The sequence below is a fragment of the Staurois parvus genome, unplaced genomic scaffold (assembly GCF_062004578.1).
Source record: "Staurois parvus isolate SC_StPar_1 unplaced genomic scaffold, SC_StPar_1.0 ptg000838l, whole genome shotgun sequence".
Taxonomy (NCBI): Eukaryota; Metazoa; Chordata; class Amphibia; order Anura; family Ranidae; genus Staurois; species Staurois parvus.
In genome coordinates, this window is record NW_028318634.1 from 116,543 (window position 1) to 132,188 (window position 15,646).

The 15,646-nt window shown below is 43.7% G+C and overlaps 1 protein-coding gene across 2 annotated transcripts in view; it reads right to left on the bottom strand.

The window, feature by feature from the left end:
* The window catches only part of PTPN5 (protein tyrosine phosphatase non-receptor type 5), a 121,427-nt gene that overhangs the window by 45,453 nt on the left and 60,328 nt on the right, over window positions 1–15,646 (bottom strand). Inside the window, exons 1-4 of one of the 2 annotated variants that reach the window (XM_089655374.1) lie at window positions 14,203–14,351; window positions 10,944–11,039; window positions 5,335–5,561; window positions 1,970–2,156 (exon numbers count right to left, since the gene is read on the bottom strand). In XM_089655374.1, coding sequence (XP_089511500.1) covers window positions 1,970–2,156; window positions 5,335–5,561; window positions 10,944–11,000 — 471 coding nt within the window. In that variant the 5' untranslated portion in view covers window positions 11,001–11,039; window positions 14,203–14,351. Of the gene's footprint in view, window positions 1–1,969; window positions 2,157–5,334; window positions 5,562–10,943; window positions 11,040–14,202; window positions 14,352–15,646 lie in introns of those variants that run through there. The other variant, XM_089655373.1, reaches the window with a different exon arrangement.

Below are 15,646 nucleotides of genomic sequence, written 5' to 3' on the forward strand. Positions count from 1 at the left end.
GCCCCTGGCAGAAGAGAGAAGAGAAAAGAAAAGAGAAAAGAAAGAAGAGAGGAGGAGAGAAGAGAAGAGAAGAGAGGAGAGAAGAGAAGAGAAGAGAAGAGGAGAAGAGAAGAGGAGAAGAGAAGAGAAGAGGAGAAGAGAAGAGGAAAGGAGAAGAGAAGAGAAGAGGAAAGGAGAAGAGAAAAGAAAAGAGAAAAGAGAGAAGAGAAAAGAGAGAAGAGAGATGAGAGATGAGAGAAGAGAAGAGAAGGGGTGGACTGACCATTTGGAAACTCGGGCACGGCCTGAGGGCTCGGGGTCAGTAGGGGGCCCCATGAGATGCCCCTGGTACCTTTTTCATAGGATTTTTTGAGTTTGGGCAAGGACACAGGGGCCCCATGATCCCCTATTGCCCAGGGGCCCCATGAGTTGTCAGTCCGCCCTTGGAGAAGAGAAAAGAAAAGAGAAAAGAGAGAAGAGAGGAGAAGAGGAGATAAGAGAGCAGAGAAGAGGAGAGAAGAGAGCAGAGAAGAGAAGAGAAAAGAGGGAAGGGGAGGGCTGGGGAGAGAGGAAGAAGAGGGAGCAGTTGAAGGGGAAGAGAGAGGTGAGATGGGGAGGGAAGACGGTCAGTGAATAGAAGGGTAAGGAAGAGGGGAGGAGAAAGAAAGAGAGAAGATAGGAGGGGAGAGAAGAGAGGGCATAGTAGGGCTGTGGAGAGAAGAAGGAGAGGGAGTGGATGAAGGGGAAGGGAGAGGAATTAGGAAAGGGGAGGGTTGGGGAGAGAGGAGGAACAAGAAAGGAGGGGGGAAGAAATGATGGGAGAGAAGAGAATTGAAAGGAGAGCAGAGGAGTGGGGATGAGTGGTTGGGGAACCAGATGGAAGGGGAAAGGATAAAAGAGGGGAAGGCGAGGAGAGGATAGAAGAGGGTGGGATGGGGGATGAATAAGGGGGGAAGGTTAGTGGTGAAAAAGAGGAGAGGGAATTGCGTAGAGGCGAGGGGAAGAGAGGAGAGGGAAGAGAGGAGAGAGAAGTGGGGAAGAGAGGAGAGAAGGGGGGAAGAGAGAAGAGGGGAAGAGAGAAGAGGGGAAGAGAGAAGAAGGGAAGAGGAGAGAGGAAGAGAGAAGAGGGGAAGAGAGAGGAGGGGAAGAGAGAAGAGGGGAAGAGAGAAGAGGGGAAGAGAGGAGAGAGGGAGAGAGAAGATGAGAAGAGAGGAGAAAGGAAGAATGAGGGGAGAAAGAGAAGGGACAGAAAAAAGGGAACAGGAGAATAGAGTAAAGGTAGTGAGGAGAGAAGAGGGAAGGAAGGAAGATGGACAGAAGAAAGGTGGGCAGAGACAAGGGATGGAGTGGGAAGTAGAGAGGAGACGGGTAGGACAGGAGGGGGCAGAACAGGGGAGTGCAGGGAAGATTGGAGGATATGGCAGGAAATGAAAGGGGAGAAGGGCAGAAGAGAGCAGAGAAGAGCAGGTAAAGCAGGAGAACAGGTCAGAACATGGGATGGCAAGACAGGAGGGTGGAAGAGATGGGAGGGTCAAGAAGGGCAGAGGAGAGACAAATGAGAGGAAGGTAGGAGAGGAGGGGGGATCATGGAAGAGGGGAAAGAAGGCAGGAAACGGGAGGATGGTAGAGGAGAGCGGGGAGAAGAGGGGAGGGAAAGAGAGGAAGGCAGAAGAAGTAGGGAGAGTGGGGAAGAGAAGAAGGGAAAAGAAGGCAGGAAATGGGAGGACAGTAGAAGAGGGCAGAATATAGAATAGGGTAGAGGAGGGCAGAGAAGAGGAGGGCAGGGAAGAAGAACAGACAGTAGGAGAGGAAGGTAGGGCAGGGTAGAGTTGAAGAGGAAAGAAGAAAAGAAGGGAGCAGAGGTGGGGGAGGACAGAAATGAAGAGGGGAGGAAAGCAGAACAGAGGGAGAAGAGGAGAGATGGAAAGGACATATTTTGGCGTGGACAAACATTTCAGCATTACTGTTGATATTCTATGAATGGACTTACAAAGAACTCCTTCTGAAGAGTAAAAGAGTCCAGGGCTTTCTCGTGTAGGTCATCGGGGGTGAGGATGCTCCCGGCAGTTTGGAGATATTCCCGGGTGGACTGCTCCCTGGGTGACATGATATGTCCGTAGGGCTCTGTGCACCCGGGTGTGCACATGTCTAGGGTCAGGGACACGTTGGAGCCACGCCTGCAGAATACATAAAGAACACAATACCTAAAGACCCAATAGCCTACATCACATACAATACTATACTGTATACAGTGGCGTCCCTAGGCAGGTGCGGGGGGTGCGCGCCGCACCGGGTGACACCTACCGCACGGGGTGACACCGGACCCGCTCCACGAAAAGGTAAGTAGTAAAGCAAGCCGACGATCCCCACAGGATGGATCGGATCTGCGGATTGTGCATAATAGATCGGAGTCCGATCCATTATGCTCAATCCACAGATCCGATCCATTCTGCAGGGATCGTCGGAGGGGGTGTCACCAAGTGTTACCGTACCGGGTGACACCAACCCTAGGGACACCCGACTGTATAATAAATATTGAACATTACATTTATGTACTTATTGTACGTCACTATCACCAACATGCACATTTGCTATACGGACTGCTGCTATGTGGCACCAACAATTGTAGGCTAGAAGAGGCTCAGCTAGTCTTAGATCTAAACCAAATTGTCATTTCCAGGATTCTCATGACCTTATTACTAATATTTTCAGTTGTTTCACAGTTTCCATAAAAAATAGGCATGATGGTAGAAGAAGCTATCGCTGAGTTTGCATCAAATCCAAACCTGGTTTGACCACCTGGTGGCAATTTTTATATTTTTCACATTTTCGCATTTATTTGCTAGACAATTACTAATAACCCCAAACATTATTTATTTTCTAAAAGCAGAAGCCCCAGAGAATAAAATTGCTGTTGCAATTTTGTATGTCACATGATATTATTATTATACAGGATTTATATCGCGCCAACAGTTTGCTCAGCACTTTACAATATAACGGGAGACAATACAGCAACAATACAGTTCAATACAAGAGGGTTAGGAGCAGGGGCGGACTGACAACTCATGGGGCCCCCGGGCAATAGGGGATCATGGGGCCCCTGTGTCCTCACCCACACTCAAACCACACCCAAAAAAGCCTATCAAAGGTACCAGGGGCATCTCATGGGGCCCCCTACTGACCCTGGGCCCTCGGGCAGTGCCCGAGTTTCCAAATGGTCAGTCCGCCCCTGGTTAGGAGGGCCTGATCCTTGGAGCTTACAATCTAGGATGTATCTGCAGCCATTTATCAAACGGAAGTTTTTAGTATAAAAGTACATTCACGTGAATTTTAGTGCAACATAAAACAATACATTTTTTTGGTACAATATAAAAGATGATGTTGCATCAAGTAAATAGATACCAAACGTGTCAAGATTTAAAATGTGTGTGCAAATCCATGAAATGGCGACAAGCTACAGTACCTAAAATGGCCTATAGGTGACACTTTAAAAGCCTTTACCGGTTATCAGTTTGGAGTTAATTGCGAATTATGGCCTGAGAATGATTGCTCGCACTCAGACATTTGTGGTGATACCTCATATGTGTGTGTTTGCATTTAGGTGTATGAGCAGGAGACTTGTTGTGGTAGCAATAAAGTTAGATTAAAAAAGTGTAAAAAATACATTTAAATTAAATAAAAATAATTGTATAAAAAAAAAAAATAAAAAAAAAATAAAATATATATATATATATATATATATACACACACATATATATACAGTGTATATATATATATATATATATATATACTTAGGGACTGATGTGAGTGTACAATATACATGTAATGCGATGCGTAAATTGACGAAGCTATATAAGTATATAAGTTAAATTAAAAAAGTGTAAAAAATACATTTATATCAAATAAAAATAATTGTATACATTTTAAAAAAATGATATATATATATATATATATATATACACACACACATATATATATATATATATATATACTTAGGGACTGATGTGAATGTACAATATACATGTAAAGCGATGCGTAAATTGACAGAGCTATATAAGTACCTGAAATAAATGAATAAATATACACATACACACATATATATATATGTATGTGTATATATATATATATATATATATATATATGTATGTGAGTATATATTTATATATATATATATATATATATATATATTGAATACAGACAAAATTGTAGTATTTCACATATATGGCAATATATTTGGGAAGAATATTTTAAAAATATATTTTTCTTCCATGTGAGTACATAAGTCGGTCAGCATGTGGTTAAGGGACCTGCAATACCTAGATTTTGTCATTGCCCATCACTTTCTGCCCTGGAGTCAATAGTTACTGGGGCAGATATTAAGGGTTAGGTTTCCCCACCAGGGATTCTAACCCTCATCCAACTGCAGTATTGTAATTGCAGGATTGAATTTATTCCAAATATCGTAGTGCACAAATCTGAATGATCTTAGATTATATGCCCCTTGAGGGTTAGGGACCTTAGATTGTACGCTCCTCAGGGGCGGGGACTGATGTGAATGTACAATATATATGTAAAGCGCTGCGTAAATTGACGGCGCTATATAAGTACCTGAAATAAATAAATAAATATACACATACACACACATACATATATATATACACACACACACACATATATATATATTTATATATAATATGTATATATATATATATGTGTATATATATATATATATATATATATATATATATATATATGTGTGTATATATATATATATATATGTATGTGAGTATATATTTATATATATATATTGAATATGGACAAAATTGTAGTATTTCACATATATGGCAATATATTTGGGAAGAGTATTTTAAAAATATATTTAAAATATATTTTTCTTCCATGTGAGTACATATGTCAGTCAGCATGTGGTTAAGGGACCTGCAATACCTAGATTTTGTCATTGCCCATCACTTTCTGCCCTGTAGACAATAGTTACTGGGGCAAATATTAAGGGTTAGGTTTCCCTACCAGGGATTCTACCCCTCATCCAACTGCAGTATTGTAATTGCAGGATTGAATTTATTCCAAATATCCTAGTGCACAAATCTGAATGATCTTAGATTGTACGCCCCTTGAGGGTTAGGGACCTTAGATTGTACGCTCCTCAGGGGCGGGGACTGATGTGAATGCTGCGTAAATTCCAAGTCACCCCTTATTGTAAAGCGCTGTGTAAATTGACGGCGCTATATAAGTACCTGAAATAAATAATAATAAATAATGATCGTTTTCCGGTTGAACGTCTCTTGTTGAAAAAACTAAACAATCTCTATCTCCTATCCAAAATAAAGATATCACCTTTCCTGGAGGCCCACAGGTTTGACGCTGAGCGTGCCTTGGTCCATATCACCCCTAATATCCATCAGACAATCGAAAACGGGGGTGTCCGGGATGGGCTCAAAATCCATGAAGTCCTCGATTTTGTCATCCGTCCACTCGGAGTAAGTGAAGGAGGGCTGCCGGCTCACGGATTGACGCCGATCGTCCGAAAGGACCGGTTCACTGTGCGACTTCAGATACCATACCTTAAACCATAAAAAGGAAACAAAAAAAATAAAAAAATGTATCAAACCGTAAAGAAACCCCCTTGTATCGCCCCTTTTGTTAGCAGGCAAAGCGGTGATTGTTGATGCGCTTGTGGATGCGGCAGGAAGAATCTTTGGCCCGGAACAGCCAGTGTTTTCCCGTGTGTTCACATGCCTATTGTCTGATTGTGTTTTAGCCTTGTGAGGTCTGACATGTTTCAGCTGGTGAAAGCGATTGCAGGGGAACAGTGTGGAAACAGTCAGTGCTCAGTATTGTGACACTGTGATGTCAAGTCCCTTTGTTGAGCGAGAGTGAGAGAAAAATGTGCCGCTGATAATAAGGTGTCCTTGAATTGTTTTCCAGCAGCGGTGTACCTCTATCCTACAAGCAACCTGGGTTTATCTTGATGATGAGGAACTAAAAGTCCCAGCCTGTTAAAAAAAAGACCAAATCTAAGGCTTGGGGGCCAATCGCACCTTTGCTGTGTGCTTACATGCGTTAGCGCATTACGGTGACAATTATTTTGAATGGCACCCCAATGCACTGATGGCAATGCAGATCCAATGTTGCATTTTGGGGTGCTGCATTGCCAAAAAATGGTTGCGTGTCCATTGTTTGATGCACTGTTAGCCCATTTATTTTAATGAGCTACCTTAAAGTCATTGTAAACCTCTGAAATAAAAATGAACAAAGCAGATTCCTCTATAGTGTGCACTAGCCTCAATCCAAAGCACTTGAGTGCTCCCCTACAAAGTGTGGTTCCTACCTGCTCTCCCTTCTCTCTGCTATCTGCATGAGTGACTTCTGTGATTGACAGCCTCAGCTGTGCGTGTTTCCTTATGAGATTTTGTAGAGGGGAATGGGTGCATTCCCTCCGCTCAGGTCTCAGATTACACTCAGCTCCCTGCTCTGTGCTATCTGCATGAGTGACTTCTGTGATGGACAGCCTCAGCTGTGCATGTTTCCCTATGAGATTTTGTAGAGGGGAATGGGTGCATTCCCTCCGCTCAGGTCTCAGATTACACTCAGCTTCCTGCTCTGTGCTATCTGCATGAGTGCCTTCTGTGACTGACAGCCTCAGCTGTGCATGTTTCCCTATGAGATTTTGTAGAGGGGAACAGGTGCATTCCCTCTGCTCAGGTCTCAGATTACACTCAGCTCCCTGCTCTGTGCTATCTGCATGAGTGCCTTCTGTGACTGACAGTCTCAGCTGTGCGTGTTTCCCTATGAGATTTTGTAGAGGGGAACAGGTGCTTTCCCTCTGCTCAGGTCTCAGATTACTCTCAGCTCCCTGCTCTGTGCTATCTGCATGAGTGACTTCTGTGCCTCAGCTGTGCATGTTTCCCTATGAGATTTTGTAGAGGGGAATGGGTCCATTCCCTCTGCTCAGGTCTCAGATTACACTCAGCTTCCTGCTCTGTGCTATCTGCATGAGTGACTTCTGTGATTGACAGCCTCAGCTGTGCGTGTTTCCCTATGAGATTTTGTAGAGGGGAATGGGTGCATTCCCTGCGCTCAGGTCTCAGATTACACTCAGCTCCCTGCTCTGTGCTATCTGTGTGGGTGACTTCTGTGATGGACGACGTGTTCTCTGGAGCAACCAATCACGCTTCTCTGCCAAAATTGTGGCATTTAAATATATGTCAATATATTTGGGAAGAATATTTTTAAAATATATTTCAAATATATTTTTCTTCCATGTGGGTGGTATTGTTGGTACTTGCATGCTATCCCATGACCCCACCCTATAAACTCATATTAGCCCACCAGCATGATGGCCAGTCTCACCAGAAGACAGGAAAAGATAATGCCATGAAATATATTTTAAATAGATTTTTTTTCCATGTGGGCAGTGTTAAAACCTAGCCCAGTTAGAGGGTTCAATGTTTAGAAAGAACAGGGGCACTAAAAGGTTCGTAGGCACCTGGCCATCACACCTACACTCACCGGCCACTTTATTAGGTTCACCTGTTCAATTCCTTGGCAGCACAAATTGCTAATCAGCAAATCACATGGCAGCAACTCAATGTATTTAGGCATCTAGATGTGGTGAAGACGACTTGCTGAAGTTCAAACCGAGCATCAGAATGGGGAAGAAAAGGGATTCTTCAGACAACTTGCTGAAGTTCAAACCGAGCATCAGAATGGGGAAGAAAAGGGATTCTTCAGACGATTTGCTGAAGTTCAAAAGAGCATCAGAATGGGGAAGAAAAGGGATTCTTCAGACGACTTGCTGAAGTTCAAACCGAGCATCAGAATGGGGAAGAAAAGGGATTCTTCAGACGACTTGCTGAAGTTCAAACCGAGCATCAGAATGGGGAAGAAAAGGGATTCTTCAGACGACTTGCTGAAGTTCAAACCGAGCATCAGAATGGGGAAGAAAAGGGATTCTTCAGACGATTTGCTGAAGTTCAAAAGAGTATCAGAATGGGGAAGAAAAGGGATTCTTCAGACGATTTGCTGAAGTTCAAAAGAGTATCAGAATGGGGAAGAAAAGGGATTCTTCAGACGATTTGCTGAAGTTCAAAAGAGTATCAGAATGGGGAAGAAAAGGGATTCTTCAGACAACTTGCTGAAGTTCAAACCGAGCATCAGAATGGGGAAGAAAAGGGATTCTTCAGACGATTTGCTGAAGTTCAAAAGAGCAACAGAATGGGGAAGAAAAGCGATTCTTCAGACGATTTGCTGAAGTTCAAACCGAGCATCAGAATGGGGAAGAAAAGGGATTCTTCAGACGACTTGCTGAAGTTCAAACTGAGCATCAGAATGGGGAAGAAAAGGGATTCTTCAGACGATTTGCTGAAGTTCAAACCGAGCATCAGAATGGGGAAGAAAAGGGATTCTTCAGACGACTTGCTGAAGTTCAAACCGAGCATCAGAATGGGGAAGAAAAGGGATTCTTCAGACGATTTGCTGAAGTTCAAAAGAGCATCAGAATGGGGAAGAAAAGGGATTCTTCAGACGATTTGCTGAAGTTCAAAAGAGCATCAGAATGGGGAAAAAAAGGGATTTTTAAGATGACTTGCTGAAGTTCAAACTGAGCATCAGAATGGGGAAGAAAAGTGACTTTGAACATGGCATGGTTGTTGGTTTTTAATTGTTTTAATCCACCTGGACCAACAAATATACAATACAAAAAGAATTCAGAAAACAAATCGGGTCAACAAAACGAATACATCCAAAATGAAATTCTTCAATGAATGACTGCATCCGAAATTAAATTCGAATTTCTGGCGAGAAAATGTCTACAGGCCACTCAAGCTCCTCCACACCAAATTCATCAATCAGTGTCTTTATGGAGCTGGCTTTGCACACCAGGCACACAAGTCATGGTGGATACCAAAAAGGGTCTTCACCAAATGGTTACCACAAGGAAGGAAGAGCTCAATTGTCTATAATCTCCTTGTATGTTGGGGTATTAACCGTACCCATCACTGGAAACAACTGAACTCCATCATGTGAAAGGGTTGTCATGTATGGCCGTATATTGTATATGCGGGCAACTCCAACTTTTTTATCATTTTTAACCACTTGCCGCCCAGCCACTGTACATATACGGCGGCAGGGCGGCACTCGCAGGCAAAACCACGTTTTAAAACTTGTGTTTTGTAAACAAATAGGGGGCGCGCGCGAGGCGCGCCGCTGCCCTATCTGTCCCGCGGATCACCGCCGCAGATGTCAGTTGCCGGCTCACAGCCGCTCCTTAGCGGCTATGTCCCGGCGATCGGCGGCAAACAGTGACAGACAGCACAGCTGCAGTAGCTGTGCTGTCTCTCAGTTCCCTGTCAGCTCGAGGATGAGCTGATCGAGAAAGAATAGTTTCTCTTTCTCGATCAGCCTTGTCCCGCCCAGTACACACCCCGCCCCCTAGTAAAACACTCCCCTCACTCCTATAACCCTTCCCTGCTAAATAAAGTTAACCCCTTCCTCCCCATTGCCATTAGTACAGTGTCAGTGTTTTTTTTTTTTGCACTAATCACTGTATTAGCGTTTTTGGGGATGTCAGTGACCCCAAGTCAGTACCCCCCAATTTCAGAATGTCCGCCGCAGTCCCGCAGTCCCTCCATAAGTTGCTGGTCGCTGCCATAAGTCACTGATCGCCGCCATTATTCGCTGATCGCCGCCATTATTAGTATAAAAAAACCCCTAAAAATCCCAGTATCTTTCCCGCCATTTGTAAACGCTATAACTTTCACGTAAACCAATTAATTTACAAATATTGTTTTTTTTTTTAGCAAAGACATGTCGCAGAATGCATTTTGGCAGAAATTTATGACTAAATTTGATTTTTGCATTTTTTTTTTACTGGACATGTTTCATAGCAAAAAGTCCAAAATATTGTTTTTTTTTCCTCAAAATTATCAGCCTTTTGTTTTTTATAGAGCAAAAAATAAAAACCGTACAGGTGATCAAATACCACCGAAAGAAAGCTCAATTTGTGATAAAAAAAGGATGTAAATTTCATTTATGTACCATATTGCATGACCGCGCAATTGTCCGTTAAACTAGCGCAGCGCTGTATAGCAGAAAAATGGTGTAAATTGCAGTATTTATACCATAGTTTGTAGACGCTATAACTTCCACACAAAGCAATCAATATACACTTATTGGGATTTTTTTTACCAAAAACATGGAGCAGAATACATTTTGGCCTAAATTAATAACCAACTTTGAGTTTACTACTTATTTTTAAAAGCTGAAAGTAAAAAATATTGTTTTTCTTCAAAATTTTTGGCCTTTTTTTGTTTATAGCGTGAAAAATAAAAAGCGCACAGGTGATCAAATTACACCGAAAGAAAGCTCTATTTGTGTGAAAAAAAGGACGTAAATTTTGTTTGGGTGGAGCATTGCATGACCGCGCAATTATCAGTTGAATTAGTGCAGCGCCGAGTAGCAAAAAGAGGCGTGGTCATTAAGGGGGGTAAATCCTCAGGAGCTCAAGTGGTTAAAGGTACAGTGATTTACATTTTTAATAATATCCCTCTGTTCTCGATATTGGCCATTAAAGGTTTTTGGACGTGTTTGGAAAGTTTTGGTTGGCCGACCAAAAAACCTAACCCAGTTAGAGGGTTCAATGTTTAGAAAGAACAGGGGCACTAAAAGGTTCGTAGGCACCTGGCCATCACACCTACGCTCACCGGCCACTTTATTAGGTCCATGTGTTCAACTGCTTGGCAACACAAATTGCTAATCAGCCAATCACATGGCAGCAACTCAATCGATGTTGGCCATTAAAGGTTTTTGGAAGTGTTGGGAAAATTTTGGTTGGCCGACCAAGTTTTCAAGGTCTGAGTCTTTCTATCCATCGTGATGACAGTATGACCGTGTGTGGGTGTATCTGGTGCCGATGGCCTTGACACTAGAATACATTTATGGCTCACCATGGTACCGATGAGGGCCGCCACAAAGAAGATGATCACCAACACAAAACCAGACATCTCGATTTTCCAAAATCCATTTTGCAAGGTTGTTAGATCCTAAGAAAATAAATAACAAAAAATAAAAAAATTAAAGCATAACTAAACCCAAAAAATTATAGCTTACCATCAGTGGACGCGGCGGCTGCATTTTTTTTTTTTCAAGGTTTTATTACTTTACTTTCATGTGGTGATCGGCCAATAACACATTTCCTGACTTAGTCTAGGTTCACACCTAGGCAGGTTGCGTTTGAGGCATTTCTGCGTTGCATTTTTGATGTGTTTTTGCCACGTTTTTAATGCGTTTTTCATTTTTAAAAATGTTTCTTGTTGCTAGGCAGATTTTAAATGCAAAAGGCATCAAAAACGTGGCAAAAATGCAGCAAAAATGTAGCAAAAACGCAATACACGCTTTTCTGCAGCGTGCCCATTGAAGTCTATAGAACCCAAAACGCAACGTTTTGCGTTCAAGAAAGTCCCTGACCCTTTCCAAAAAACATACCGGGTGAAAACGCAGAGATGTGTGACGTGTCCCATAGGAAATCATGTTAAATGGATTGTACTGCAAACAGGGGCGGACTGACCATTCAGGCACTAAGGCACTGCCCGAGGGACCTGGGTCAGTAGGGGGCCCCATGAGATGCCCCTAGTACCTTTCATAGGATTTTTTGGGCGTGGTTTTGAGTGTGGGTGAGGACACAGGGGCCCCATGATCCCTTATTGCCCAGGGGCCCCATGAGTTGTCAGTCCGCCCCTGACTGCAAAAAGCAAAACGCTGCAGAAAACACTTAGGTGTGAACCAAGGGTAAGGCTCCATTCACACCAATACGTTTTTTAGTGCTTTTTGCTTTTTACATAAATGCACTACAGTCCATTAAACACAGTTTCCTATGGAACATGTTCACATCGATGCTTTTTTGAGCCGCTGCGTTTTTGGAACGGATCAGGGACTTCTTTAAAACCAAAAAGCAGCGTTTCAATGGAGAATCTGCTGAAATGCATGGTGGTGCATTTTTGGCACATTTTGCATTTTCCATTTTTATTCTGCCCAGCAAAAAAAAAAAATTCCATTAAAAAAAAAAGAAAGAGCTGAACAAAATGCAAAATGCTGTAAAAACGTGTCAAAAATGCGTGTAGAAAACCGCAAAACGAACTGCAAAATGGACAAAAAGGAAACTTCCTAGGTGCCCACATGGGAGAAAAATATATTTTAAATATATTTTAAGAATATTCTTCCCAAATATATTGACATATATTTGAAATACTACAATTTGGGCCATATTCAATATATTTCAAAATCTATTTCAAAATCTACATATATTACATATATAAATATTTCAACATGCAGTATGTATAATACACATTACTGGAACCGATCCCCTGTATGGTTTCCTCTGCAGCGGCTGAAAGCCAGCGGGAGGGAGAGGAGAAGAATCCGGCTTTCAGCTGCTGCAGAGAGAGCCATACAGGCGATCGGTTTCAGTGATCCTCCCTCGCGGTGCCGATCACCCTCAGAAGGAAGCCGAAAGTACTGTGGGGGTGGGGGCACGCAGCAGATTCTGGGTAGGAGGGGGAAATGTATGGTGTACAGGGAGGATCATGGATGTGGTGTGTGGGGGGGGGGGAATTACTGGAACCGATCCCCTGTATGGCTTCCTCTGCAGCGGCTGAAAGACAGCGAGAGGGAAAGGAGAAGAAGCCGTCTTTCAGCTGCTGCAGAGAGAGCCATACAGGGAATCGGTTCCAGTAATCCTCCCTTGCGGTGCTGATCACCCTCGGAGGGAAGCCAAAAGTACTGTGGGGGTGGGGGCACACAGCAGATTCTGGGTAGAAGGGGGAAATGTATAGTGCACAGGTAAGGTCATGGGTGTGGCGGGGGGTGGGCAATTACTGTAACCGATCCTCTTTATGGCCTTCTCTGCAGCAGCTGAAAGCCAGCGAGAGGGAGAGGAGAAGAAGCTGGCTTTCAGCTGCTGCAGAGAGAGCCATACAGGGAATCGGTTCCAGTAATCCTCCCTTGCGGTGCTGATCACCCTCGGAGGGAAGCCGAAAGTACTGTGGGGGTGGGGGCACACAGCAGATTCTGGGTAGGAGGGGGAAATGTATGCTGCACAGGGAGGGTCGTGGGTGTGTCGGGGGATGGGCAATTACTGTACCCGATCCCCTGCATTGCCTTCCTCTGCAGTGGCTGAAAGCCAGCGGGAGGGAGAGGAGAAGAAGCCAGCATTCAGCTGCTGCAGAGAGAGCTATACAGGGGATCGGTTCCAGTAATCCTCCCTCGCTGTGCTGATCACCCTCAGAGGGAAGCCAAAAGTACTGTGGGGGTGGGGGCACACAGCAGATTCTGGGTAAGAGGGGGAAATGTATGGTGTACAGGGAGGATCCTGGGTGTGGCGGGGGCAATTAGTGGAACCGATCCCCTGTATGGCTTCCTCTGCAGCGGCTGAAAGCCAGCGAGAGGGAGAAGAGAAGAAGCCAGCTTTCAGCTGCTGCAGAGAGAGCCATACAGGGGATTGGTTCCAGTAATCCTCCCTCGCGGTGCCGATCACCCTCGGAGGGAAGCCGGAAGTACTGTGTGGGTGGTGGGTACACAGCAGATTCTCGGTAGGAGTGGGAAATGTATGGTGCACAGGGAGGATCATGGGTGTGGCAGGCGGGGGGGGGGGGGCAATTACTGGAACCGATCCCCTGTAGCGGCTGAAAGCCAGTGGGAGGGAGAGGAGAAGAAGCCGGCTTTCAGCTGCTGCAGAGAGAGCCATACAGTGGATTGGATGCAGTAATTGCCCCCAGTCACCCTCTCTGCCCACATCTGATTCACCCAGGGCCCTCCTGCTGGCCTGGGCCCCATACAAGAGGACTGGCGGTACCCTCTTATCCACAGCCCTGGGTTCCAGACAAACAAGGTTGAAGGCAGGATCATTCAAGGAATTATCCAGGGAGCTGTCCAGCAGCCCAGGTTTCTCTACAAGAAGAGACATCAGCAGACACAGCAGAGGTTGTAGGTTCTGAGCCGGGTCCTGCAAGGTTCTCTGAAACTGATACCACCAGAGATTGTGACAACTGAGCTTTTTTATGTTCAAGTAAGCACTATCACTTTGCTTTATCCACGGCCCCGGCTATACTGCCCAGATGAAAGCACAACATAGTCCTCTCCACGATTACCCCCTCCCCCGATGTACAGCGCATAATTGATAATTGAAGCTGACCTGGAACAATGTATTACCTGGGGCGAGAGGTGGACGGCTCCACACAAATGACATCAATCAGCCCTCGCAGGTCAGGATCTGATCTTGTTTGAATCTCAGGTTGCCTTAGAGGCTCCAGATGGTCTATTTGTAAATCTCATTTCGAATCTTCTGGAAAATGATACGGCTTTTCTGCCCCCCCCTCCCCCCCATTTCACCGCGGAATCTCTCCACCGCTGCTAATGGCGGCGTAGTCTTACATTCCCGTAAGTGAATTACATGGCGGCAGAGCCGGGCTTCGCTCACGTGCAGCACAGCTGTTGGGCTGATTTCCCAGAAGTCTGGACTAAATGACATTGTTTCATTACAGACACGCAGTCATAGTAGAAGAGACCGCAGCGTGGTGGAGACGAAGGGGATCGCCCGCGCCAGCAGGTGCGCGTCATGGGTCATACGACGCGTGCGCGTTGGGGAACGCGGTGGGTTGTTACAGCGAATCGCAGCATTTGCAGGCGTACCTCGGTTTACGGATGCCTCGGTTGACGTCATTTTCGGTTTATGAAGGAAAATTCATTGAAAATAATGCCTCGGGTTACAAATTTTTACGAATTTTTTTCGCAATATGAAGTGTATGTCGGTGCCAATTTTTAAATGCAATTGCTGACTTTTTTTTTTCTTCACTCTAGCTCACAGAATTAGCTAAAGGAAACTTTGTTTCTTTTAACTCGGGGAAACAAACTAAAAGGAAACTTTGTTTCTTTCAACTCGGGGAAACAAACTAAAAAGAAACATTGTTTCTTTTAGCTCAGGGAAATAAACTAAAAGGAAACTTTGTTTCTTTCAACTCGGGGAAACAAACTAAAAGGAAACTTTGTTTCTTTTAACTCGGGGAAATAAATGAAAATGAAACTTTGTTTCTTTTAAGTCGGGGAAATAAACTAAAAGGACACATTGTTTCTTTTAACTCAGGGAAATAAACTAAAAGGATTCTTTTAACTTGGGAAATAAACTAAAAGGAAACTTTGCTTCTTTTAACTCGGGGAATATACTAAAAGGAAACCTTGTTTCTTTTAACTCAGGGAAACAAACTAAAAGGAAACTTTGTTGGGAATATACTAAAAGGAAACTTTGTTTCTTTTAACTCGGGGAAACAAACTAAAAGGAAACTTTGTTTCTTTTAACTCAGGGAAATAAACTAAAAGGAAACTTTGTTTCTTTCAACTCGGGGAAACAAACTTAAAAGAAACATTGTTTCTTTTAGCTCGAGGAAATAAACTAAAAGGAAACTTTGTTTCTTTTTAACTCGGGGAAATAAATTAAAATGAAACTTTGTTTCTTTTAACTCGGGGAAATGAACTAAAAGGAAACATTGTTTCTTTTAACTCCAGGAAATAAACTAAAAGGAAACTTTGTTTCTTTAAACTGAGGGGAAAATGACAGCTGATTCTCTAAGCTATAGTGAAGAAACAAAAAAAATCCGGT